Here is a 27,736-nt window from a genome sequence, read left to right on the forward strand (position 1 = left end):
TTACAGAACTTTGTTTGCAGCTTGAACCACCGGCAGAAGCCTCTCAAGAACCTCTTCTGAAGCATTTCTTGAGTATTTCTTCAGGTCAAACTCGTCCAGATGTTCCTCTGAGGACAGTAAGATGAAGGCCAGGGCCGACCATTGAGAGGAAGACATTTGTTTAGTGGAGAGACCTCCTGATCTCAGCTGCTGTTCGACCTCCTCCACCAGAGAAGTGTCCTTCACTTCATTCAGACAGTGGAACAGGTTGATGATTCTCTCTGGAGACACATCCTCACTTATCTTCTTCTTGATGAGCTTTGTTGTGTTGTGATTGGTCCAGGAGCTACTTCCTGTCTGTGTCAACAAACCTGGAAGGAGTCTCTGGCTGGTCTGCAGAGAAAGACCCAGAAGGAAGCGCAGGAACAAGTCCAGATGTCCATTTGGACTTTTCAGAGTTTCATCTATTGCTGTCTGGTAGAACCTTTCTGTTTGACTTTTGTTACTAAGGAATCTTCGGAAAGATGTTGGTTTTGATTCCATCAGGTTGACTCCAGAGTTGATGAAGGTCTGGTGGACGTGAAGAGCAGCCAGAAACTCCTGAACACTCAGGTGGATGAAGCAGAACACCTTGACCTGGTACAGACCTCTCTCCTCTCTGAAGATCTGAGTGAACACTCCTGAGTAAACTGAAGCTGCTGAGATGTCGATGTCACACTCTGTGAGGTCTGACTTATAGAAGATCAAGTTTCCTCTCTGCAGATGCTCAAAAGCAAGTTTTCCCAGAGACTTCATCATCTCCCTGCTCTTATGATCCCAAACTGTGTCAGTCCCAGATCCTCCACCATACTTCAGCATCTTGACTTTGAGCTGAACCACCAGGAAGTAGATGAACATCTCAGTCAGGGTGTTGGGCAGCTGTCCTGTCTCTGTGCTCTTCAACATGTCCAGAACTGTGGCAGTGATCCAGCAGAAGATCGGGATGTGACACATGATGTAGATGCTTCGTGACCTCCTGATGTGAGACATGATGCTGCTGGTCTGCTCCTCATCTCTGAACCTCTTCCTGAAGTACTCCTCCTTCTGGAGGTCATTGAACCCTCTGACCTCTGTCACCATGTCCACACACTCAGGAGGGATCTGATTGGCTGCTGCAGGTCGTGTGGTGATCCAGAGACGAGCTGAGGGAAGAAGATCCCCCCTGATGAGGTTTGTCAGCAGGACGTCTACTGAGGTGGACTCTGTAGCTTCTATCAGGCGCCGACTGTTGAGGAAGTCCAGAGGGAGTCGACACTCGTCCAGACCATCAAAGATGAACAGAACCTGGAGTCCTTCAAAGCTGCTGAGTCTGGATTCTCTGGTTTCAGGAAAGAAAAGATGAACAAGTTCCATCAAACTCAACTTCTTCTCTTTCAGCAGGTTCAGCTCTCTGAAGGTGAAAGGAAATATGAAGTGGAAGTTCTGGTGGGCTTTGTCTTCAGCCCAGTCTAGAGTGACCTTCTGTGTCAGGAGGGTCTTCCCAATGCCAGCCACGCCCTTCGTCAGCAGTGTTCTGATTGGTCGTTCAGGTGAGGCTTTAAAGAGGTCTTCTTGTCTGATGGTGGTTTCTGGTCTGGTCTGGTTCCTGGTGGCTGCTTCGATCTGTCGGACCTCGTGCTCCTGGTTGACCTGGTCTGTGCCCCCCTCAGTGATGTAGAGCTCAGTGAAGATCTCATTCAGAGGAGCAGAGTTTCCTGCTTTAGCGACCCCCTCAGACACACTGTGGAACTTCTTCTGCAGGCTCCTCTTCAGTCGTCCTCCACACTCTGAAGCAAGACTTCCTGAATGAGACATAAGTCACACGAGTCAGAAGATTGTAGAAGGTGAAATTGGAGTAAAATCTTCAGATCTGATGCAAGTGTTCTTCATCTTCATCATGTGTGTTCACATGTTCTTACTGCTCCACAGACGCTCTGCCAGATCCTCCTCCTCCATGTCCTTCAGGAGATGAACTGTGATCTTCAGGAATTCTTCTCTGATGCTTCTCCACTTCTCATCTTCCTCCTCAGTCTGTGGAGTCTCTGGACTCACAAACCTCCAGACTCTCTTCAGCTCCTTCTGCATATAGTTGTAGAAGTTTCTCTCCAGTGACTGGAACAGAATCACAGAGAAGAAAGTCAGAGTGATAGTGGATCATCTCAAGAACCAAAAAGACCATAAGCTTTAACTTGGATTCAGCTGAATGATGATGAACAGAAGGAACCTCTAGGATGAGGACCTCCTCTGACTCATGAACATACCAGTCGTTTGATTTCCAGTTGTGAGGGATGTTGCTGACCAATGAGAAGCTCTGAGTTCTGATGGTCCACTCTGAGAAGAAGAGATGAAATTAAACTGTAAATAAACTCTTGTCGTGCTGAAGGTTCTGATCATAAGTAAACTAGAAAGTTCCTTATAAAACCCACATACATCTCCATTAGAACTTAAATTTTGTCAAGCTAAGATGTTTATTTTAAATATAATTTTATAAAAATGAGTATTCTTGGTCTTATTATTGAAAGACAGTCCAGAATATTCTGGTTCCTCCTGCTGGATCTTGATGAAAACACAACTCTGATCAACTCTCATCTGTTTCTATCCTGGTATTCACCAGCTGAACCACTAGATGTCCTCACACTGTTGCACATGTCCACCTCTGCACTACAACTGTGAAAGCAACGTTTGAGGTTTTTAATTGTGTCTTTATCTCCCCCTGCTGGTGTTAAGAGTGAAGTAAAGTTCTCTGGTTTAATGTGTCAGTATGAACCTGGTAGACTCACACTTGTTCACTCTCACCTCACACCTGGAGACTCTTCACTTCCTCTGAAGCCAATATATCTCCCCATTGAACGATCACTCTTCAGAGACACACAGCAGGGTTCTGGTCCAGATCTTGGTCCAGGTCCAGCAGGTTCTTGCTGCTGCTTTGATCTTGAACACAGAAGTAGAATGAGTGAGAATGAAGACACGGAGGTGCTAAAAATGGATCAAGGGATTGACTTTTTACGAAAGAACATGTTTTTTTAGAAAGAACAAGCTGGACATATTTATTAAATTTTGAGTTTATTTGACTTCCTTGAAAGAAGAGAAATGTCAACTGAACTTTAGTCTGAGCTTTTGTTGTTTTATTTGTATCTTTTGTTTTTCTTTTCCTTCTTTATTTGTGGTGTGTTTTTCTTTACTTTGAAAATTCAATAAAGAAATCTTAAAAAAAAACAAAAAACTATCCGAGTCAAACCATCAGACGTTAGATTTGTAGTGCGCGTAATGACAGAACATTACGGTAGCAGTGACGAAGCGTGAAAGAAATGTCTGTGTTTAAGAAGCCCCGGATATTTTTTCAAGTTCATGCTCCAGTGGCGTCACTAGCCTGAATGGATCATGACTAGAACCAACAGCTTTAAAGCAGGAGTTCAGGGATTGAGCCTCGGTGTTGATGTTTATAACTTTTATTTATTTATTGTGTTGTTGCTACAGCAGCAAACTTGCCATCCATTCACTTTTTTAAAAACGACAGTGCGCCTTATATATGAACATTACCTGTTGGGTGACTTGTTTACAAACACTTTAATGACGGGGCTCAGTCGGCAACCTTGGTAGACTCACACGTGTTCACTCTCACCTCACACCTGGAGACTCTTCACTTCCTCTGGAGCCAATATATCTCCCCATTGAAGCATCACTCTTCAGAGACACGCAGCAGGGTTCTGGTCCAGATCTTGGTCCAGGTCCAGCAGGTTCTTGCTGCTGCTTTGATCTTGAACACAGAAGTAGAATGAGTGAGAATGAAGACATGGAGGACAATCGTGCAGGTCCTTGTCTCACCTCTGAGTGCTGGTCTGTTCATCGTGCTCCTCACACTGAGGGTATTTAAAGGAGTCTCTGTCCTCACCATGAGTCTCAGCAGAGTCTTCACCTTCACACAAACACACTCATGAGATTCTTGTCAACATCAAAAGTTGTTCTCACCTCATAGTGTAAAAACTATAATCAATCCTTTCATAATGTCCTGTTTTCATTAGAGGAAAACAGATTTTACTTCACATTTTCTGCGCCCTCTACAGGCAGGGTTAGATGGAGCATGTTTTTTAAACGAGTGTCAGGTCAGACAGATCTGTTCCTCAGCAGAGGTATCTTCTATCCACAGACACAGATGGATCTATGAAACGAGGCGTCCACTATCCAGCATTAGCAGCTTCTCTGCTCGGTAAAATCTCTGTCCACACTGAGATCTCAGGCTTTCTGGTCCTCGTTTTTGAGCCATTAGAACAAATCTTCCTAAAGAAAGTCCAGCCCTTTTCTTCAACCCCTCCTGTCGGCACTCACCTGAAGGACCAGACCATCTCATCAGCTCCACCTGCCTGCAGTTATTGAAGGAGAACAACAGGCTGCTTGGAGCTCCAGTCTTCTCCTTTCTTGGTGTTTTTTTTCAGTGCGCCCCCTACAGACGTGTCATTACAGGCTATTAAACTGCTTGCTTGTTGTAAATCAGTAACTTAAAGCACTGTAGTGATGATGATGATGATGATGATGATAGTCAGATCGTCTCTGAGCTTCATTAGAATTTGTGGCTCACCTGCTCAACACATGCACTTATTCTTACTATGTTTTTAAAATGAACGTTTTTTCTTTGCATGAAGTTATTATGTGATGGTGTATTTATTTAAGCGTGTTTTTAAGGATATAGCTCAGATCACGTGATCACATGAGGGAAACCGGCTTTAACTGCTTTCATTCTGCAGCTTCACTTTGATATAACTGACGTGATGTTGTTACACAAGAACGTCTGTGACTCTCGTAGAGAAGACTTGAAGGATCCCACTGTGTTTGTTACATTATAAAAACAAACTTATAATTCCTAATCGTTTTTTCCTAATTGTGTGAAATGCCTGGAAAACAACTCCATATACATCATGTTGTCTTAATAAATAAAGGTTATTAGTTTAGTGAATGAGAAACATATTTTTAAGTTTGAAAATAATTTATTATCCACTCTTGTATCTACAAACATGTGTTTAGTTTCAATCAATATTGATATTAATGTGTCTCTGATAAACGTGGATCTGAGCAGTAAATATGTACATAAGACACCTTCAAACCTGTCAGGAAGTCAAGTTTCACGCCATTATTATTCTTGATGAATATAAAATTTGCTGCGCACACACTGAAAGAGAAGAGAGCTCTGATTGGCTGCTTTTCATGTCACATGAATGGTTATTGCACCAAATGATTCTCTTCTTTTTTCTTATTTCATAATTATTATGTCACGGCTCGACCGGTAGCTTGTGACCGACTATAAGGTACTTCTGGTCTATATTAACAATACACACTCACATGATCACACTCACAGTCACTACAACAGCACAGACACACAGTAATAGTATATTATTTGCTGATAAAGAATATTTATAGACAAGTTAGTCACAATTGTTAAAAAGACTAGATTCTTCACAACTGCCTCATCAGGAAGTTAAACAAATATGCACACGCACAAAAACACCCAAGCACACACATACACAAACACACCCAAACAAACCCACACACACGCACACACACACACACAGTAAAGCCCAGACACAAATGTAGACACAAAACAATACTCACAGGTACAGTATACAAACACACACAGGACACATGATGACACACAAACACAGATGTCAGATGTTTGAATGTCTTCAGATTCAGATTTTCTGCATCATCATTTGTAGATTTAGCTGCAGTTGTTTGTGAAAACATCAACATGGATCGTCTTGTTGTGATTCATTTCATTTCATCAACTGCTGACTTGTATGAGAGTCAGAGAATCACTGACCTGTCTGCAGCTTTCTCCTCCTCCTCCTCCTCCTCTGTTGTCTCAGGTCCATGTTGGATCAGAATTCAGCTTCTTCTGACCAGAACTGATGGAACAAGACACTGATCAACTCCTTCTGACGCTGGTATCAAGGGTTAGACTGGAATGAAAGCTTGTGACTCATGAAACCGGTCTTTATTGTTAGATTGTTACCAAGCCTTGTGTTCTGGTTCATTTCATTTCAGATGTTATTGACTGTGTGCTTTCATTTCTCTCCTGCAGGGATTTAAAAGTAAAAAAATATATAATTTCTGAGCATCTCTAGTTTCTTTGTCCAAAAACAACATGAACCCCTTTATCTTCATAACCATTGTTCTACAAATGATTCTTTCCGTTTAGTCATTTATTGTCATTGCAACTAGTACAACGAGAAAAAAAATATGTGGTCTCCACACAGTAGGGGGCAGTAGGCCTCGTCTGTAAAAGGCCTCACTTTCCTCCAACAAGGCAAGTTTTTGGAGTCAGGAAAGCTGAAGTCTGCTGGGCCACTTGTAAAGGGAGTTGCACCCATAGTAACTATGTTACAGTTTTTTGTATTGCATAAACACTAAAATCAAAAGTCATCAACAATTATAAAAACCTGATACTCGAGGAGCAAAACTCCAGCCCAGATAAACACAACTATAAGCACAATGTCAGCTTCACACTTTTTGCAAATGACTGCACACAGAACAAACACTCTTGTATCCATTACACACATATGCATATCAGCGAGTCGTCGTGTCAGCAGCATGTCAGCGTGTCAACACCGATATTACTGGTTTTATATCCACCTTTCTCGTCACTTTTGACTGTTCTTATTGCAGTTTTAATTGGTTCTTACTTAAAACTGTTTTATTTGGACATCACGACTCCCGGCTACATGCTAGTCATGGACACGTCAAACACCGTCGTCTCTTCGGCGCTTCAAGGTCAGAGTCAGACCCTGCTCAAGACTCAGGACTCATCCATTTTATTGACACAATCGACTCTTTTAATTTATCACAGATTATCGATAAACCAACAAACATGGTTTTATACACACTGGCCTCAACCCATCCAAAGTTTCACTGAAGGAGTGTCGGACCATAAAGCTGTTCTATTTACAATGGACCTGGTTACTCCATCCCCCGAACTCCTCCGACTCACTCGCTCACATGTTTTTAACCCTCACTCAACATCCTCCTTCACAGAGCATATTACTTCTGCTTTTTAACAGCTTTAATCCTGAACCTCCCGGTTTTGGCAAAGACTTTATCCAAGATGAAAACCACCTCATGTGCTCTTGATGTCATTCCCACGAAATTTTCAAAGGATGTTTTTAACACATTTTTACACATTTCTATCAGCTCTCTTGTAGAAGGCGTTTTCCCCAGTTCTTTTAAACATGCTGTGGTCCAAGCACTTTTGAAGAAACCCAGCCTGGACCCATCACTTTTTACTAATTTTAGATAAATCTCTATTGTTATTATATGTCTTCATGTAATTTATTTGAAAGATTTCAATCAGGTTTAAGATCCGGTCACAGTACAGAGACTGCACTTTTAAAAGTCAATAATGACTTGTTTTTAGCTGCTGATGAAGGGGAAAGCGTGATTTTCATTATTTTAGATTTTACTGCAAACTTCGACACTGTCGACCACAATATTTTAATAGATAATATTGTCTTAACTCTTGGGTTGGCATCAGAGAAACTGCACTGAGGTGGTTTTCTTCCTCCCTATTAAACAGAACCTTTGCGGTCGCCATGGGATACACCTCAAGTTCTACAGCCAGTGTCTCCTGTGGTGTACCGCAAGGGTCAGTTTTCTTACTTTTATTTTTTTTTATATTTTCCTTTTTATTAAGTTTCTCCACACTTTACAGATTTTAAATCTCCAAACACCACTGAAAGGAGGGAGATAAAACAAACAAACAGACAAATAAATAAACTAGACAAAATAAAACATACAGGTTTCAAATGTCCATCCTTCAAAGTCCAAAAGTCATTTAGGAGTGATAGTGTCAAATGAAGTCCAATTTTTTCAATTGCCGAGTTTCAAGGTCAAATGCTCCATGAGTCGTATTTCCCTCATAATGTTCATCCATTGCTGCAAATCAGGAGCTTATGCTTTGCACCAGTTTCTCGTTATGGCTTTTTTACATACAACCAACATTATTCGCATTAGATACACATTACATGACATAACACAATCGTTTATATTTCCCAGGTACATTGTTTTTTTAAGTGTTTGGCACAGAATAGCCAAGAATGGTTCCAATTGTTTTATTTACATTCTCCCAGAATATAGTTATTTGTTAGTCCTTGAGATTGGGAAGTAAGTAAGTAAGTAAGTAAGTAATATTTATTTGTATAGCGCTTTTCCAGACCAGGGTCACAAAGCGCTTAAACAAACAAAACAATACTCAAAAAAGTATATACACTTTAAAGAACAAGATACTGTAATACTGAGAACAACACAGGAGTTCCAGAAAATCAAGGAAAAGCCTGAACAAATAGAAACGTCTTAAGATGTTTCTTAAAGGAGTCAGTAGATCCATCAAGCGCAAAGAGAGAGGAAGATCGTTCCAAAGCTTAGGAGCAACAGCCTGAAAAGATTTCTCTCCTCTGGTCCTGAGTCGTGTGCGTGGAACCATAAGTAGATTCTGATCCACAGACCTCAGAGCCCGAGCTGGGGTGTAAGGCTGGATCAGATCAGTGATGTAAGGAGGAGCCTGACAATGAATAGCTCTGAAAGTAAGAACCAGAATTTTAAAGTTGATCCTGAAAGAAACTGGAAGCCAGTGAAGAGTTTTAAGGATCGGAGAAATGTGAGTTCTTCTACTTGAGCAGGTTAGAATTCTCGCTGCAGAGTTCTGAATCAACTGCAGGCGAGACAGATCCTTCTTGTTAAGACATGAAAACAAACTGTTACAATAGTCCAGACGAGAAGAAACAAACACATGGATTACAAGCCCCATCACACCTATTTATTCGGGTAATTGGATTGTTGTGTATTTTATTCTCGGCTTTTTTCCCTTCCAAATGAACTTTTTATTGTTTTGTGTAGAGTTGACTATTTGGAGTGTTCGTCTAATATTATCTCGGGCTACACGTGGTGTAATAAAGTTACTGTCGAGGCGGAGTAGTACTACATTTAGTGCAGATATCGGTCTATCATTTCCACAAATTACTTTGTCTTTTCCTTCTTTTTGTATCACTAAGATTATAGCCTAAGAGAATACTTTTCCTAAGAGTTGAATTGAACAAGCGTAAAAGTATGTGAATTCATTAATCTCAGGAGACCTTGTACCCCGACACAGTGAAAACAAAATGTATCGTCACAAAGTCTTAATAAATCGTTTATTGTATCCTATATACTTATATATCATTATATACTACTGTACACAATCCCTGTTACCTGATCATGTCGCTCTCCATGTAGGCCTTGATAGTTGTTTTCATTTTGTAATACATGAGACAACATTTGTGGAACAAAGAACATTTTTATTTAATCTGTAAGATTAAAGTAAGAGGAAAAACCTTCATTCCTGGTGGGATAGGAACATAGGACAGAATCAATTTCATATAATTTGAATTTTAGCCATGTACTTATTTTTTGTCACGTTTGTGGGTTTTGATTCTTGTACCAACGTTTCCCTGTCCCAACATATCCTTTGAGAAATAAAACACAAAAATAAAAAATTCAGCCAAGACAAGTCTGATCCACTTAAAAATAGTTTAAATAATTAAATGTTTTTTATTCAGTCTGTAGTTTCTATTACAGTACACAATTACATACCTGGAAGAGGGTTTTTGAATTGTCTCCCACATCCACTTCAGTAGTCAATTGTATACATGGAAAATAATTTCTTTCTGTAGTTGACCGAGAAGTCTTTCCATGTTCAAATCAATGCATTAAAATTAATTTTGCATCTTCCTATGATTAATGCATGGGAAACACATGGGTTTGGCTTGTTTTTATGCTCCTTTTTCTCTACAATTCATCATTCTAGTGATCATTTACATTATTGTATTCCTCTTGTTCAATTCAATTCAATTCAATTTTATTTAAAGTGTCTTATCATAACAAAGTTATCTCAAGACACTATACAGTTGAAATAAGACTACAGTTGATTAAGGAAAAATAGATCCCAGCAATTCAACAAAGAGCAAGAAGCGAAACACTGTACAGTGAGCTATGGCGAGGAAAAACATCCTTTTAGAAGCAGAAACCTCGAGCGGAACCAGACTCATTGTTGACGGCCTGCCGCTTTGACCGGCTGGGAGGAAGGATGGGGGGGGTAGACAGATGGATAAGAAGAGGAGTGAGGGAGGATATAGTGAGAGAAAAGAGGGGAGTGTAGGAGGGTCCATGGGGGTGCTGGAGAGAACTCGGGATCTGATGACGTGGTGAAGATCCTGGATCAGCAGCAGCTCTGGAGGTGGATCCCTGGGGCTCCGGGTGAGAAATAAAAAGGTGTGGGTTTGGGACAAATGTATACAATACACAGGTATACAGACTCCGGTGACGGGTGAAGATATATAGAGGGGAGAGGGGGGGGGAGGTTGAAATAGCCAGGCCAGAGGGCACATACCTAGCACAGCAGGATCCAGACACAGGGGCCCAAGCCGCGGCAGGAACCCGCGGGAGACCAGGACCCGGCAGGCGAGATAACCACCAGAGCCGACCCCAAACACCAGCGAGAAGGCGGACCACCACCGGGGGCGTGAGAGGGCAAGCACAGTTGTTATTAAATACTGTCTAGCCACTGAAAATATGTCTTCTGAACACATCTCTTTGTATGATGTCTCTAAAGGCACAGCAACAATGTCATGAATGCGATGTCTCCTTCAAGCAGAACCACCTCTCTCCAAATATCTGCAAGGATCCTGCTGAGCAGCTGTATAATATACAGTACTTAACCATATTTCATTTTATTGAAACACACAATATAGCATTGTATCAAGTCAACGCCCACAAAATTATACCTCCAGTATTAAGCAACTGCTGTCTCTTTTCCAGGGGATCTACAAAGAACACATCATGTTCAGAAATCTGACTAGTTTATGAGCAGAGAGTCACATTATTATTTGACTTACAGCAACGGTTGGTGTGTTCAATTCCGGCTGCTTTGTCTGGAAAAAAAATTGAAAGAAGGGTTTATTTAAAATAAAAATAGCCAAAGTCATTTGATACTTGGTATTATGTACTTTTTGACTTTGACTGCAGTAACGGGGAAGCCTCAAGAGTGGTTGCACAGTTCCAGACAACAATTCTTCTGCCTCCTTTGTCCAAAATGCAAACCACTGCCCATGCCTGGTCGTGACATTAGTTGAGTTAGGTGTAACTTCAGTATAGATAACTTACTCCATTGAAAAGAAATTCACTCTTGGTAGAGATGCAGAAGGCATACTACGGATTGATGTTGAACAGATATATACATACAGTGAAATCATGGCCAAACATCTCTGTCCAATCTTCTGTAGTAGATTATAGGTTAGGTAGAACTTTATTGATCCCTCAGTAGGTCTCCTTTGGGAAATTGTTTAAAATTAAATGGTTTATAACCCTTATACAAACTTTTATTTTCAGAACAACACATTTCTGGTAGATTTAACTTTAAAATTGCCTCTAGGTAAAATTACCTGAAGAAAAGGAGCACCACCTTTGAGTCTTAGTCCAAAGGACACTATTACATTTATGTGGATAATAATTAATTCAATTCAATTCAATTCAATTCAATTTTATTTAAAGTGTCTTATCATAACAAAGTTATCTCAAGACACTATACAGTTGAAATAAGACTTTAGTTGATTAAGGAAAAATAGATCCCAGCAATTCAACAAAGAGCAAGAAGCGAAACACTGTACAGTGAGCTATGGCGAGGAAAAACTTCCTTTTAGAAGCAGAAACCTCAAGCGGAACCAGACTCATTGTTGACGGCCTGCCGCTAAAAGCCTCTATGTGGGTCCGTGTCATGTCGTGGTGGGGAAAACTAGATTGTAGTGGTCCCTCTGGACGGGGGATCGTGAAGGTCGTTCTGAAATTTGTCCTCACGCATCGTCCCCTGTGTTAGAAACATGCAGGATCCAGAGCAACCTCACACCCTGTGATACACTTAATGCCAAAACGCCTTCACATCATCTTGACCATCGTTACTGTACACACACCAATGTCTCAGGAAGGAATCATGTTGTGTGCTTGGCCTGTCCATTGTATATGTTCTGTGCTGCCCCCCCACTATGTTACTTACACACACACCTCTGCAATTGCAATTTTGTCAAGATTATCAAGCGACTTTAATAAAAAAACAAAAACATTTAATGATTATTGTTGTGTCGTGTGAATCACTTTAATAACCACATTCTGCTGTATTTGAGTCCCAAGTGTTGCCTTCAGTTTCCTCCTGCAGGAAAGAATGTTGCTGTTGTTTCTTCTAAATAATGAAAAAAAATAAAACATCAGGGCTATATAAAGTGCTCAAAGTAAACACATAATAAAGTATTATATAAGTATTATATGATTCACCAACACATGTCATCTTCAGGGTGTGACACCCCTGATGTCAAACAAAGGACGATGTGTCTGTTAAAGGATAAAGAAAGACTAAAATGCTGCTAATTGTAATCTGAGAGAACATTGCTCCCTCTAGTGGTGATTTAAGATAATTCACTGTCCTGTCAATAATTCTGCAAGGACTAAGATAAGTTTTCCTCGCTGCAGGGATGGAGTGAACCACGACAGGTGATGATAGAGTGACTCGTGTGTTTATTTATTAACAATGGCTTCATCTAGTGGTGCAACTGTAGATTACAGTCAATGTTTTACAATCCAACTCTTGAACACATCACAGGAAGTAAATACCTGTTGTTTGTAATAATGGATCCGTAAAAACGGCAAACAAATTATTTTCAATCCTGTTATATATTAGAGGCTTCAATAAGCACCACTGTTGTACGGCGTGTTCTTCCTACTCTGACATGCTGGTCATCCAAAACTAGTGATGGTTAGATGAAGCTTCACTAACAGTGTCATCATTTTTAATGCTCAGTAGGTGGCGCCCGCATTTAAAAATTAAATGAGGTTTAATCCAAGTGTTTATTATTAAATGTTTAAATATTAAATATATTTATTGAAGTTCTCAGGCTCAGCTCCAGCTAGTGTTTCCTCATCAAACACATTGAAAGTGTCAGTGAACAAGATTTACACTGAGAGACTGAGATCTTTCAGTACAAACAGATTTAAAATATAGATTCATTTAAGCATTTTTATGAATAATTCTTCTCATGTGGACTTCAATCCAAGAGTTACAGACGAGTTACAGGTATTTGGATGTTTTCAAGTGTCTTTTTGGACGAAGATGAAGACGAAGACAACTGAGCTCCAGTCGCTACATTAAAATGAACAAACATTTTTGTCTATGACTCTAAAAAGAACAGATCACTCTCAAAATAATCCCGACAGGCGACATGAGGGCGAGTAGAACATTAGTTTGAATTTTGCGTGAATTATTACTTCAGACGTGTGACATAAAAAGACAACAAAAGACTTAAAACATCACATGATTCCAGAACTGTTGTAATAGTTTTATTTTACCTAAAATTACATGATTAAATAATGTTGAATACATTCAACTGTTACTTTAACAACACACTTTCATTTGCAGTTAAAAGAAAAACTCTCTAAACTGGATCAAGATTATCTCACGATGCATTTGTCAAAGTGTAGATTCACTTGTCGATTATAACAATAATGACCCGTTTATAAAATACAATATAGTGTGATTTTGAGAATATTGTGCAAAGAACTGTATGTTTTGAAGCTGTTTGACTAGAGGATTGAATTTGTTGTTTTTAATTCATGTTTCTCTCGCTCTGTTCCTCTGATGACATCATTTCCAGGCGACAGATGAGATGAAGTCAATCTGTCACGATCATGTTTAGCTACTGTTGAGAAGTATAGTTTGAAAAAATAACCATTAAACCACTTACTTTCAGTGTTAAAGAGGTTTAACTAGAGAACGATCATAAAAGTCACAAACATAGAAACAAACGTGAAACAAATCCAGCAGGTATGTTAGGCAACATTTTACTTAACAACATATTTTCTTCATTTTCTTCTGAGATTAAGTAAGTAAGTAAGTAATTTTTATTTGTATAGCGCTTTTCCAGACCAGGTCACTCTGATAGTCTCACCTCCTCTCCACCTCCAGACGCAGCTTTTCAAATCTGTCAGGATGATCCAGATAATCCTGATCCTCCATCAAGTTCCTGTTGTCGTTGGACAGTAGGAGGCGCTGCTGTGTGTGAGTCCAGTGAGAGTGAAGACTGAGAGAAGAAGAGACATGAGGTGATGATGGTGGAAGAACAGACGTTGTCTTGACGATCATATACTGATCCAAACTGAGACGAGTCAATGTTCTGTCAACATTCTTCTGAGAACTTGAGAGAAGAACCATGTGACTGAAACACCCCAGAATCATCTTGGATGTCAGATTTGAAGATGAAGTCAGCAGCTAAACTAGCATGTAGCTAACATGAGTCTAGTCTAGTTCTGATGAAGATGTTCAAGTGAACACATGATTCAATATGAAGTGATTCATGTGTGAAATGATGTTTAAAGTGACTCAACATTGTGAGTTGATGATCAAACTCACGTCTGATTTCAAATATTTGACAGAAATATTTCTTTGTTCTCCACTGACAGTCAAACTGAAACAATGTTGATGTTGAAGCTCCTGAAGAGCTTTGAGCTGAAGGTCTTGAAGATTTGGAATCAGAGCTTCACTTGATACTGTAACTGTGAGTCTTTAACATCTGCACGTTTGTTCTGGAATCTTCTTCATCAAGTCCATGTCCACAAAGACCTTCAACTGCTGTGTCAGCATGTGAGCTTTGATGTTGAAGTCAATCAATGGAATCAAACTTACCATCCATGGATGAAGGTAAAACCTATGTGGTCCACAGTCATCCAGCCTGGAGGAAGAAAGAGTCAGAAGATCAGATTCATTTGATTCAGATGTTTCATGAATATTGTTTCATTCTCAGTGGACGACTCAGTCATGACTGTTGATGACAACAAAGACGGATCTATAAACAGGCTGCTCAGTCTCAACTGTCTCCTTCATGCTTCCACTGGTGTCCAGCAGGAGAACATGGAGGAACTCAGAGTTTGGATTCATGTGCTCAGTTCAGATGAAGAGTCTGAGCATCAAATGTTCAGTCTGAAGATCTTTGGAGTTCAGTCAGTGAGTTCTGCTGCTCTGTTCATACCTGAGAGTCTCCAGTCTCCAGTCTGGACTCTTCAGTCCAGCAGACAGCAGCTCCAGTCCTGGTCCTCCTGGATGATTCCCTCTCAGGTCCAGTTCTCTCAGGTGGGATGGGTTCAATGTCAGAGCTGAGGCCAGAGAAGAACAACCTCTCGCTGAGATCTGACACCATGACAGACTGAAATGAAGGAGAAACACTTTGAGAAACTTATCAGAACCAAGAGAAGATGATATTCTGACCTGAGAGTCTCCAGGTGACAGTGTGGACTCTTCAGTCCAGCAGACAGCAGCTCCACTCCTGGATCATACAGCTTGTTGTCACTCAGGTCCAGTAGAGTCAGACTAGAGGATGGAGAGCTGAGGACTGAGGACAGAAGTGAACAACTTCTCTCTGACAGTCCACACCAGCTCAGGCTGTGAAAGAGACGAGTTTCATCAACAAGTGACTTTTTCAATTTTCTATTTGACAAGAATTTAAAGAGTTTATTTAAAGACAAACTCAACTATTTCCATTGATAAGATCTTCAGTTGTGGTTTGTTGTCTGCTTCCTCTCTAATATAGTTCAGTCAAAGTTTATTTCGAACCTTTGATACCAACTATTGACACGTCATTGATTCATGCTGGACTTTTGAACATCAACAAGTGTTTGATTGAATGTGTTCATGTTATGGTTGATTTGATGTTGATGGACCAGATGAAGAGAAACTATGGAAGTATATCAGTGTCATCACAATATTGAATGGTTTCAACCTTTCAAATGTTGAATTACTTTTTTGAATAATTTAATTTTAATTAATGAAATGATTTGTATATTAAAGGTTTTATTAACTTAATTGAATAATAAAAACAATATTTTTTAATTGAGTAAAGGTTTTCTTCCACACATATAGTTTAATATTGTTACTAACAAGTATCCTTTTAAATTCATTATAAAAATGTCAAAGTGTTTAAAATCCAATATAAATTTTAACCCTGGAGTTTTGAAGAGGTAAAAAAATAAAATAAATAACGTCTGTGTTTTGAAGAGGTAAAACATATTTATATTTTAATGTTGTAGTTTTGAAGAGGTAAAAAAAAAAAAAAAAAAAAATAATATTTTAATGTTGGAGTTTTGAAGAAAAAAAATAATATTTTAACGTTTGAGTTTTGAAGAGGTAAAAAACATTTATACTTTAATGCTGTAGTTTTTTTGTACCTCTTCAAAACTATAACATAAAAAAATTGTTGCCCAAATGTGTAAAATGTTGTTTTTTGAAGGCTCGAAAAAGTTGTAAAATATAAATATTTTGTACCTCTTCAAAACAACAACATTAAACTATAAATACTTTTACCTCTTCTTAATGTTGGAGTTTTGAAGAGGTAAAAGAAAATAAAAAAATAAAAATATTTTAAAGTTGTATTTTTATTTATTATTATTTTTTTTTTCCTCTTCAAAACTACAAAATTAAAAAAAATATGTATATATATTTTTTACCTCTTCAAATCTACAACGTTAAAATATAAATATTTTTTACCTCTTCAAAACACAGACATTATAAAAATGCTGGTATGGAATTATAAATTAAAAAAAATCGAGATTCAATATTTTTAACAATTATCCTTTTAAATTCATTTTTTAAACGTGTTTAAAATCGAATATATAATATATATATATATTAAATTATGTCTAAAAAATGTTTCCATTATTCAATGAAAACAAAACCAACCTTTCAATATTTAAATTATTGAATTAAATTATTCAAAAAATAATTCTATGGTTAAAAAAATGTTTTTCAATATTCAGTTCATGAGCTGAAAATAGATTCAACTGCTCCAACAGGAAGTGACATTTATCAACACGTCATATTCAAAGTAGGAAATCTACACTTTTCTCTCTTAATGTTTGACCTTGAAAATGTTGAAAACCATGATCAACTTGATGAGACTGATTGTTGCAACAGTCACATGTCAGGAGAATGATCACAGATACCATCAGCACAATGGACTCAACAAGAAATGGAGACACATGTGTTCCGTGTGAAGTGAAGTAGTTGTAGATGAGCCTCACAAATCATTGGAGAAAGACATTTCTTACCAACATGTTAGTTTTCACACCCGTATATAACCTGAGCACAAATATTGATATTTTCGTACAACACACTTGGTTGTCACGTCAATACTTCATCTCTCCTGTCCTGTTTGTGGGGGCGCTAATCCTCTAAATGAGGGTGAAGAAGTCGTAACCAGCGGCTGATGAAGATGACGAGTTAACAATAGTGTCAGTACACGATGAGGGCAGCCTACACTGTACAAAAACAAACAACTCACCACACATGGATTTCCTAAATGTTACAAAATAAAATGTTCATTTCTGGATCTACTACCTGAAAGAATCAATAATCAAACAGAAATATCTTCTTCACATTTGAAGTTGATCTTACAGCAAATGACATCAACTTTCATTGATCTCTTTACATCCACCACACATGATGACTTTAACCACGTCTTTAAAATGATCATCAATATATGATTTGACTGTTAACTGATGCTTTTACAAAACTATACTTTCTATACGTGAGTGTCAGTGAAATTACGTTTTTTGTAATTGTATTATTTATCTTTATTTTATAACGATTTTATTCACACAGTTGCAACATTAAATTCGAGTAAAAACAGTCATTTATTGTAAACATTTGACTTTGAAAAGACTTGTTAATGTGGTTCAGTTAGTCAAAGTCACCACTCTGAGTGTTTTCTCTGTCACAAGACAAAAGTATTTATGATTCCTTTAATAATACTGATGTGTACAAAATACTTATCAAGTGAACAAAGATCTGCTGTTTTTTTGTTTATGTTTTAAGTCTCCGTTGATGGTTGTTTTGACTCTGTTGGTTTGGACTGTTGCTGAATGAATTGGAGTCTCAGTAAAAGACATGACAAACAAAACTTATCAATCAACATATTTAGATTCAAAAGAAGCTTAATGTAAGTAAAGTAGTTTTGTTTCATTAAAGAAACTTCATGATAAATTGAAGAAAAATGTAAGAATGATGCTATTAGTCGACTTAATGGTTGAATTTTTGGTGACCAGTCGACTGTTAAAATAGTCGTAGACCTCATGAACAACAGATGAACCATAAGAGAAGAACAGAGACAACAACGGTGGGAAAAAAAAGACTTTGACTCGTGTTTCCACCTCTGACTTTACATTTGAGCTTTGATGATGTAGAAAAGATGATGTTCTGACCTGAGAGTCTCCAGGTGACAGTGTGGACTCTTCAGTCCAGCAGACAGCAGCTCCACTCCTGGATCCTGCAGCTTGTTGATACTCAGGTCCAGTAGAGTCAGACTAGAGGATGGAGAGATGAGGACTGAGGACAGAAGTGAACAACTTCTCTCTGACAGTCGACAGTTGCTCAGCCTGTGAAAGAGACGAGTTTCATCAACAAGTGACTTTTTTAATTCTTTATTTAAAAACAATCAACTATTTACTTTCATAAGATCATGGTCACATGTTTGTTTGAATATTTATCAGGTTGGTATAAATGAGGGTGAAAAGTTGAACATGATGACAGAAACACAAACATGAAGAAGGAGTAACAACAATGTTGAGGTTGTGGTTTGTTGTTAAATATTTACTTTAGAAAAACAGACTTTCCTACAAACTAGTGAGACATCATTGATTTATGCTGAATTGTTGGAACATGAACAAGTATTTCAGTGAATGTTTTCATGTGATCAACTTGATCTTGATTGATCAGATAAAATAAAATAAAGTGTTTTTCAACATTCAGTTCATGAGCTGAAAATAAATAATAAACAGGAAGTGACATTTATCAACACATCGTCTGCGAACAAGGAAATCTGGCTCAGTTGCTTCATCAACCAGGAAACAAGAGCTGAGACGACACTCGTCTAGTTTCTCTCCAGATATTAGAATCATGACATTTATTTATATCTTCATTTCTCCTGAGAGACAAGAAACCAGATGAACTGTGGACCAGACATGAAGAGTGAAGATGATGTTCTGACCTGAGAGTCTCCAGGTGACAGTGTGGACTCTTCAGTCCAGCAGACAGCAGCTCCACTCCTGGATCCTGCAGCTTGTTGACACTCAGGTCCAGTAGAGTCAGACTAGAGGACGGAGAGCTGAGGACTGAGGACAGAAGTGAACAACTTCTCTCTGACAGTCCACAACTGCTCAGCCTGTGAAAGAGACGAGTTTCATCAACAAGTGACTTTTTCATTTTTCTATTTGACAAGAATTGAAAGAGTTTATTTAAAGACAAACTCAACTATTTCCATTGATAAGATCTTCAGTTGTGGTTTGTTGTCTGCTTCCTCTCTAATATAGTTCAGTCAAAGTTTCTTTCAAACCTTTGATACCAACTATTGACACGTCATTGATTCATGCTGGACTTTTGAACATCAACAAGTGTTTGATTGAATGTGTTCATGTTATGGTTGATTTGATGTTGATGGACCAGATGAAGAGAAACTATGGAAGTATATCAGTGTCATCACAATATTGAATGGTTTCAACCTTTCAAATGTTGAATTACTTTTTTGAATAATTGATTATTAAATAATTAAATAATTTGTATATTAAAGGTTGAATTTATTTTTATTGAAAAATAATAATATATTTTTTAATGGAGTAAAACTTTTTACACACATATAGTTTAATATTGTTATTTTAGTAATACATAAAATGAAAAAAATTCAAGATTCAATATTTTTGACAAGTGGCTTTTTTAATTTAATATACAAATGTGAAAGTGTTTAAAATCCAATATATAATATATATTCAAATGATTTAATTAAATGATTCAGAAAATATTTCTATGGTTAAAAATACAACATTTTAATAAAATTAAATGTTAAATTCAATCCTTCAATTCTCTGATGACACTGATCTACTTGCATAAAAAACAAAGCAAATGTTTTTCAATATTCAGTTCATGAGCTGAAAATAGATTCAACTGCGCCAACAGGAAGTGACATTTATGAACATATTTAGCTTCAAAAGAAGCTTAAAGTAATACCTGACATGAATATTTTAAATTAAATACATGCAGTCGGACTATGAAAACAAACCCCTTTCATTTTATTGTTTATTTTTATAGAAACATTTCCTGGGAAAAAGGCAAGAGTTGACCTTTTGTATGAAACAGTAAAGTTAAATAAAGCTGCATTTTTATTAATGTAACCTTCGTGGTTTTGTTTCATTCAAGAAACTTCATGTCAATTTAAGATGAAGATTTTGTAGAAATCAGGCTCAGAGCTGCTGTGAAGGTCACACATGCTAACTTCAAGTTTATTTACTATAAATAAATGTTTTGTACACATTCATTTGTGTATACGCAGTATAATTAATGAGGCCACATGTTTCTACTAATGTCTTCTGAACCAGTGGGCAACAGGTTGAAGGTTCAATTCCAGGCTGACCTGACATCCTTTTTCCTGATCATAAAACATGAATCAAAACTCTTCTTAGTCTTTAAACATGTCTACATGTATTTGTGTTGTGTTTCTCTGAGTCTTTCAGAATCTATGTTTCCATCACTGATCCTCTGTCTCACATCAATTGAATGCATCAGGGATGAGAGGGCCCTGACCAAGAAGGATGAACCAATAGCAAATGTTACAGAATAAGTCAGTGGTTGACTTTCTGTCTTCAAGTATTTCATTGGTCAACAGCTGCAGAATGATGAACTCAGCAAAGTTTGTGTGTTTCATGTCCTTCAGTTGAAGATGAACAAACACAAAAGTTCATTCAGGGAACAAGCCAAGAAAACATTGAGACAGAAGCAGTTGTTAGTGCTGTGATAGTCCCACATTCTGACCACATTCAACTTTGAAATATGTTCTTTTGATTATTATTCATTTTCATTTAAAGTTGACGCTTGTTTGTTTATCATAACAATGATTTATTAAGATTATATTTTTATAAACTACGTAACATCTTTACTTTTCAATTCTCTATTTGACAAGAATAAACTAAATACATCATAAAATCACCATCAGATTTTGTATGAATATTTGAGGAAGGTTTGTCTAAATTAGGATCTATTTGTTAAACACGATGACAAACACAACAATCATCAAAGAGTAAATCAAACATTCATGTTTAGTTCATATCATCAGAAATGTTTGAACAACTTACAGAACTTTGTTTGCAGCTTGAACCACCGGCAGAAGCCTCTCAAGAACCTCTTCTGAAGCATTTCTTGAGTATTTCTTCAGGTCAAACTCGTCCAGATGTTCCTCTGAGGACAGTAAGATGAAGGCCAGGGCCGACCATTGAGAAGAAGACATTTGTTTAGTGGAGAGACCTCCTGATCTCAGCTGCTGTTCGACCTCCTCCACCAGAGAAGTGTCCTTCACTTCATTCAGACAGTGGAACAGGTTGATGATTCTCTCTGGAGACACATCCTCACTGATCTTCTTCTTGATGAGCTCTGCTGTGTTGTGATTGGTCCAGGAGCTACTTCCTGTCTGTGTCAACAAACCTGGAAGGAGACTCTGGCTGGTCTGCAGAGAAAGACCCAGAAGGAAGCGCAGGAACAAGTCCAGATGTCCATTTGGACTTTTCAGAGTTTCACCTATTGCTGTCTGGTAGAACCTTTCTGTTTGACTTTTGTTTTTCAACAAACTTGGAAGTTTGAATGTTAGTTTTGATTCCAGCAGGTTGACTCCAGAGTTGATGAATGTCTGGTGGACGTGAAGAGCAGCCAGAAACTCCTGGACACTCAGGTGAATGTAGCAGAACACCTTGTCCTGGTACAGTCCTCTCTCCTCTCTGAAGATCTGAGTGAACACTCCTGAGTAAACTGAAGCTGCTGAGATGTTGATGTCACACTCTGTGAGGTCTGACTTATAGAAGATCAAGTTTCCTCTCTGCAGATGCTCAAAAGCCAGTTTTCCCAGAGACTCCACCATCTTCCTGCTCTCAGGATCCCAAACTGTGTCAGTCCCAGATCCTCCACCATACTTCAGCTTCTTGACTTTGAGCTGAACCACCAGGAAGTAGATGTACATCTCAGTCAGGGTGTTGGGCAGCTGTCCTGTCTCTGTGCTCTTCAACATGTCCAGAACTGTGGCAGTGATCCAGCAGAAGATCGGGATGTGACACATGATGTAGATGCTTCGTGACCTCCTGATGTGAGACATGATGGTGCTGGTCTGCTCCTCATCTCTGAACCTCTTCCTGAAGTACTCCTCCTTCTGGAGGTCATTGAACCCTCTGACCTCTGTCACCATGTCCACACACTCAGGAGGGATCTGATTGGCTGCTGCAGGTCGTGTGGTGATCCAGAGACGAGCTGAGGGAAGAAGATCCCCCCTGATGAGGTTTGTCAGCAGGACGTCTACTGAGGTGGACTCTGTAGCTTCTATCAGGCGCCGACTGTTGAGGAAGTCCAGAGGGAGTCGACACTCGTCCAGACCATCAAAGATGAACAGAACCTGGAGTCCTTCAAAGCTGCTGAGTCTGGATTCTCTGGTTTCAGGAAAGAAAAGATGAACAAGTTCCATCAAACTCAACTTCTTCTGTTTCAGCAGGTTCAGCTCTCTGAAGGTGAAAGGAAATATGAAGTGGAAGTTCTGGTGGGCTTCGTCTGTAGCCCAGTCTAGAGTGACCTTCTGTGTCAGGAGGGTCTTCCCAATGCCAGCCACGCCCTTCGTCAGCAGTGTTCTGATTGGCCGTTCTCTCTCAGGTGAGGCTTTAAAGAGGTCTTCTTGTCTGATGGTGGTTTCTGGTCTGGTCTGGTTCCTGGTGGCTGCTTCGATCTGTCGGACCTCGTGCTCCTGGTTGACCTGGTCTGTGTCCCCCTCAGTGATGTAGAGCTCAGTGAAGATCTCATTCAGAGGAGCAGAGTTTCCTGCTTTAGCGACCCCCTCAGACACACTGTGGAACTTCTTCTGTAGGCTCCTCTTCAGTTGTCCTCCACACTCTGAAGCAAGACTTCCTGAATGAGACATAAGTCACACGAGTCAGAAGATTGTAGAAGGCGAAAATGGAGTCAAATCTTCAGATCTGATGCAAGTGTTATTCATCTTCATCATGTTTGTTCACATGTTCTTACTGTTCCACAGACGCTCGGCCAGATCCTCCTCCTCCATGTCCTTCAGGAGATGAACTGTGATCTTCAGGAATTCTTCTCTGATGCTTCTCCACTTCTCATCTTCCTCCTCAGTCTGTGGAGTCTCTGGACTCACAAACCTCCAGACTCTCTTCAGCTCCTTCTGCATATAGTTGTAGAAGTTTCTCTCCAGTGACTGGAACAGAATCACAGAGAAGAAAGTCAGAGTGATAGTAGATCATCTCAAGAACCAAAAAGACCAGAAAGACCATAAACTTTAACTTGGATTCAGCTGAATGATGATGAACAGAAGGAACCTCTAGGATGAGGACCTCCTCTAGTTTATGAACATACCAGCCGTTTGATTTCCAGTTGTGAGGGATGTTGCTGACCAATGAGAAGCTCTGAGTTCTGATGGTCCACTCTGAGAAGAAGAGATGAAATCAAACTGTAAATAAACTCTTGTCGTGCTGAAGGTTCTGATCATAAGTAAACTAGAAGGTTCCTTTTAAAACCCACATACATCTCCATTAGAACTTAAATTTTGTCAAGCTAAGATGTTTATTTTAAATTGTTTTATTTTATAAAAATGAGTATTCTTGGTCTTATTATTGAAAGACAGTCCAGAATATTCTGGTTCCTCCTGCTGGATCTTGATGAAAAAACAACTCTGATCAACTCTCATCTGTTTCTATCCTGGTATTCACCAGCTGAACCACTAGATGTCCTCACACTGTTGCACATGTCCACCTCTGCACTACAACTGTGAAAGCAACGTTTGAGGTTTTTAATTGTGTCTTTATCTCCCCCTGCTGGTGTCGTGAGTGAAGTGAAGTTCTCTGGTTTAGTGTGTCAGTATGAACCTGGTAGACTCACACTTCACTCTCACCTCACACCTGGAGACTCTTCACTTCCTCTGAAGTCAGTTACTCTCCCCATTGAATGATCACTCTTCAGAGACACACAGCAGGGTTCTGGTCCAGATCTTGGTCCAGGTCCAGCAGGTTCTTGTTGCTGCTTTGATCTTGAACACAGAAGTAGAATGAGTGAGAATGAAGACACTGAGGTGCTACAAATGGATCAAGGGATTGACTTTTTACGAAAGAACATGTTTTTTTAGAAAGAACAAGCTGGACATATTTATTAAATTTTGAGTTGATTTGACTTCCTTGAAAGAAGAGAAATGTCAACTGAACTTTAGTCTGAGCTTTTGTTGTTTTATCTGTATCTTTTGTTTTTCTTTTCCTTCTTTATTTGTGGTGTGTTTTTCTTTACTTTGAAAATTCAATAAAGAAATCTTAAAAAAAAACAAAAAAAAAAACTATCCGAGTCAAACCATCAGACGCTAGATTTGTAGTGCGCGTAATGACAGACCATTGCGGTAGCAGTGACGAAGCGTGAAAGAAATGTCTGTGTTTAAGAAGCCCCTGATATTTTTTCAAGTTCATGCTCCAGTGGCGTCACTAGCCTGAATGGATCATGACTAGAACCAACAGCTTTAAAGCAGGAGTTCAGGGATTGAGCCTCGGTGTTGATGTTTATAACTGTTATTTATTTATTGTGCTGTTGCTACAGCAGCAAACTTGCCATCCATTCACTTTTTTAAAAACGACAGTGCGCCTTATATATGAACATTACCTGTTGGGTGACTTGTTTACAAACACTTTAATGACGGGGCTCAGTCGGCAACCTTGGTAGACTCACACGTGTTCACTCTCACCTCACACCTGGAGACTCTTCACTTCCTCTGAAGTTGATCCATCTCCACATTGAAGCATCACTCTTCAGAGACACACAGCAGGGTTCTGGTCCAGATCTTGGTCCAGGTCCAGCAGGTTCTTGCTGCTGCTTTGATCTTGAACACAGAAGTAGATCGAGTGAGAATGAAGACATGGAGGACAATCTTGGAGGTCCTTGTCTCACCTCTGAGTGCTGGTCTGTTCATCGTGCTCCTCACACTGAAGGTATTTAAAGGAGTCTCTGTCCTCACCATGAGTCTCAGCAGAGTCTTCACCTTCACACAAACACACTCATGAGATTCTTGTCAACATCAAAAGTTGTTCTCGACTCATAGTGTAAAAACTATAATCAATAGTTTCATAATGTCCTGTTTTCATTAGAGGAAAACAGATTTTACTTCACACTTTCTGCGCCCTCTACAGGCAGGGTTAGATGGAGCATGTTTTTTAAACGAGTGTCAGGTCAGACAGATCTGCTCCTCAGCAGAGGAATCTTCTATCCACAGACACAGATGGAACTATGAAACGAGGCGTCCACTATCCAGCATTAGCAGCTTCTCTGCTCGGTAAAATCTCTGTCCACACTGAGATCTCAGGCTTTGTGGTCCTTGTTTTTGAGCCATTAGAACAAATCTTCCTAAAGAAAGTCCAGCCCTTTTCTTCAACCCCTCCTGTCGGCACTCACCTGAAGGACCAGACCATCTCATCAGCTCCACCTGCCTGCAGTTATTGAAGGAGAACAATAGGCTGCTTGGAGCTCCAGTCTTCTCCTTTCTTGGTGTTTTTTTTCAGTGCGCCCCCTACAGACGTGTCATTACAGGCTATTAAACTGCTCGCTTGTTGTAAATCAGTAACTTAAAGCACTGTAGTGATGATGATGATGATGATGATGATGATGATGATGATAGTCAGATCGTCTCTGAGCTTCATTAGAATTTGTGGCTCACGTGCTCAACACATGCACTTATTCTTACTATGTTTTTAAAATGAACGTTTTTTCTTTGCATGAAGTTTTTATGTGATGGTGTATTTATTTAAGTGTGTTTTTAAGGATATAGCTCTGATCACGTGATCACATGAAGGAAACCGGCTTTAGCTGCTTTCATTCTGCAGCTTCACTTTGATATAACTGACGTGATGTTGTTTCACAAGAACGTCTGTGACTCTCGTAGAGAAGACTTAAAGGATCCCACTGTGTTTGTTGCATTATAAAAACAATCTTATAATTCCTAATCGTTTTTTCCTAATGTGTCAAATGCCTGGAAAACAACTCCATATACATCATGTTGTCTTAATAAATAAAGGTTATTAGTTTAGTGAATGAGAAACATATTTTTAAGTTTGAAAATAATTTATTATCCACTCATGTATCTACAAACATGTGTTTAGTTTCAATCAATATTGATATTAATGTGTCTCTGATAAACGTGGATCTGAGCAGTAAATATGTACATAAGACACCTTCAAACCTGTCAGGAAGTCAAGTTTCACGCCATTATTATTCTTGATGAATATAAAATTTGCTGCGCACACACTGAAAGAGAAGAGAGCTCTGATTGGCTGCTGTTCATGTCACATGAATGGTTATTGCACCAAATGATTCTCTTCTTTTTTCTTATTTCATAATTATTATGTCACGGCTCGACCGGTAGCTTGTGACCGACTATAAGGTACTTCTGGTCTATATTAACAATACACACTCACATGATCACACTCACAGTCACTACAACAGCACAGACACACAGTAATAGTATATTATTTGCTGATAAAGAATATTTATAGACAAGTTAGTCACAGTTGTTAAAAAGACTAGATTCTTCACAACTGCCTCATCAGGAAGTTAAACAAATATGCACGCACACAAACACACCCAAGCACACACATACACAAACACACCCAAACAAACCCACACACACACACGCACACACACACACAGTAAAGCACAGACACAAATGTAGACACAAAACAATACTCACAGGTACAGTATACAAACACACACAGGACACATGATGACACACAAACACAGATGTCAGATGTTTGAATGTCTTCAGATTCAGATTTTCTGTGTCATCATTTGTAGATTTAGCTGCAGTTGTTTGTGAAAACATCAACATGGATCGTCTCGTTGTGATTCATTTCATTTCATCAACTGCTGACTTGTGTGAGAGTCAGAGAGTCACTGACCTGTCTGCAGCTTTCCTCTTCTCTGTGGTCTCCGGTCCATGTTGGAGCAGAATTCAGCTTCTTCTAACCAGAACTGATGGAACAAGACACTGATCAACTCCTTCTGACGCTGGTATCAAGGGTTGGACTGGAATAAAAGCTTGTGACTCATGAAACCGGTCTTTCTTGTTAGACTGTTACCAAGCCTTGTGTTCTGGTTCATTTCATTTAAGATGTTATTGACTGTACGTGCTTTAATTCCTCTCCTGCAGGGATTTAAAAGTAAAAAAATATATAATTTCTGAGCATCTCTAGTTTCTTTGTCCAAAAACAACATGAACCCCTTTATCTTCATAACCATTGTTCTACAAATGATTCTTTCCGTTTAGTCATTTATTGTCATTGCAACTAGTACAACGAGAAAAAAAATATGTACTCTCCACACAGCAGGGGGCAGTAGGCCTCGTCTGTAAAAGGCCTCACTTTCCTCCAACAAGGCAAGTTTTTGGAGTCAGGAAAGCTGAAGTCTGCTGGGCCACTTGTAAAGGGAGTTGCACCCATAGTAACTATGTTACAGTTTTTTGTATTGCATAAACACTAAAATCAAAAGTCATCAACAATTATAAAAACCTGATACTCGAGGAGCAAAACTCCAGCCCAGATGAACACAACTATAAGCACAATGTCAGCT

At 38.9% G+C, this 27,736-nt stretch overlaps 1 protein-coding gene across 8 annotated transcripts in view; it reads right to left on the bottom strand.

The window, feature by feature from the left end:
* Positions 1 to 27,736, bottom strand: part of LOC148085243 (protein NLRC3-like) — a 72,573-nt gene that overhangs the window by 11,437 nt on the left and 33,400 nt on the right. The window contains exons 1-9 of one of the 8 annotated variants that reach the window (XM_087783381.1): positions 27,067 to 27,172; positions 25,067 to 25,157; positions 24,864 to 24,998; positions 24,033 to 24,167; positions 3,620 to 3,754; positions 2,794 to 2,928; positions 2,259 to 2,328; positions 1,917 to 2,109; positions 5 to 1,799 (exon numbers count right to left, since the gene is read on the bottom strand). In XM_087783381.1, the coding sequence (XP_087639507.1) occupies positions 5 to 1,799; positions 1,917 to 2,109; positions 2,259 to 2,328; positions 2,794 to 2,928; positions 3,620 to 3,754; positions 24,033 to 24,167; positions 24,864 to 24,998; positions 25,067 to 25,157; positions 27,067 to 27,106 (2,729 nt within the window). In that variant the 5' untranslated portion in view covers positions 27,107 to 27,172. Of the gene's footprint in view, positions 1 to 4; positions 1,800 to 1,916; positions 2,110 to 2,258; positions 2,329 to 2,793; positions 2,929 to 3,619; positions 3,755 to 9,542; positions 10,839 to 10,910; positions 10,947 to 13,384; positions 14,139 to 14,740; positions 14,787 to 15,083; positions 15,258 to 15,319; positions 15,494 to 18,306; positions 18,481 to 19,091; positions 19,266 to 24,032; positions 24,168 to 24,863; positions 24,999 to 25,066; positions 25,158 to 27,066; positions 27,173 to 27,736 lie in introns of those variants that run through there. The other 7 variants (XR_015710493.1, XR_015710492.1, XM_087783379.1 and 4 more) reach the window with 7 other exon arrangements.

The sequence above is a fragment of the Callionymus lyra genome, chromosome 2, assembly GCF_982586985.1.
Source record: "Callionymus lyra chromosome 2, fCalLyr1.hap1.1, whole genome shotgun sequence".
Taxonomy (NCBI): Eukaryota; Metazoa; Chordata; class Actinopteri; order Syngnathiformes; family Callionymidae; genus Callionymus; species Callionymus lyra.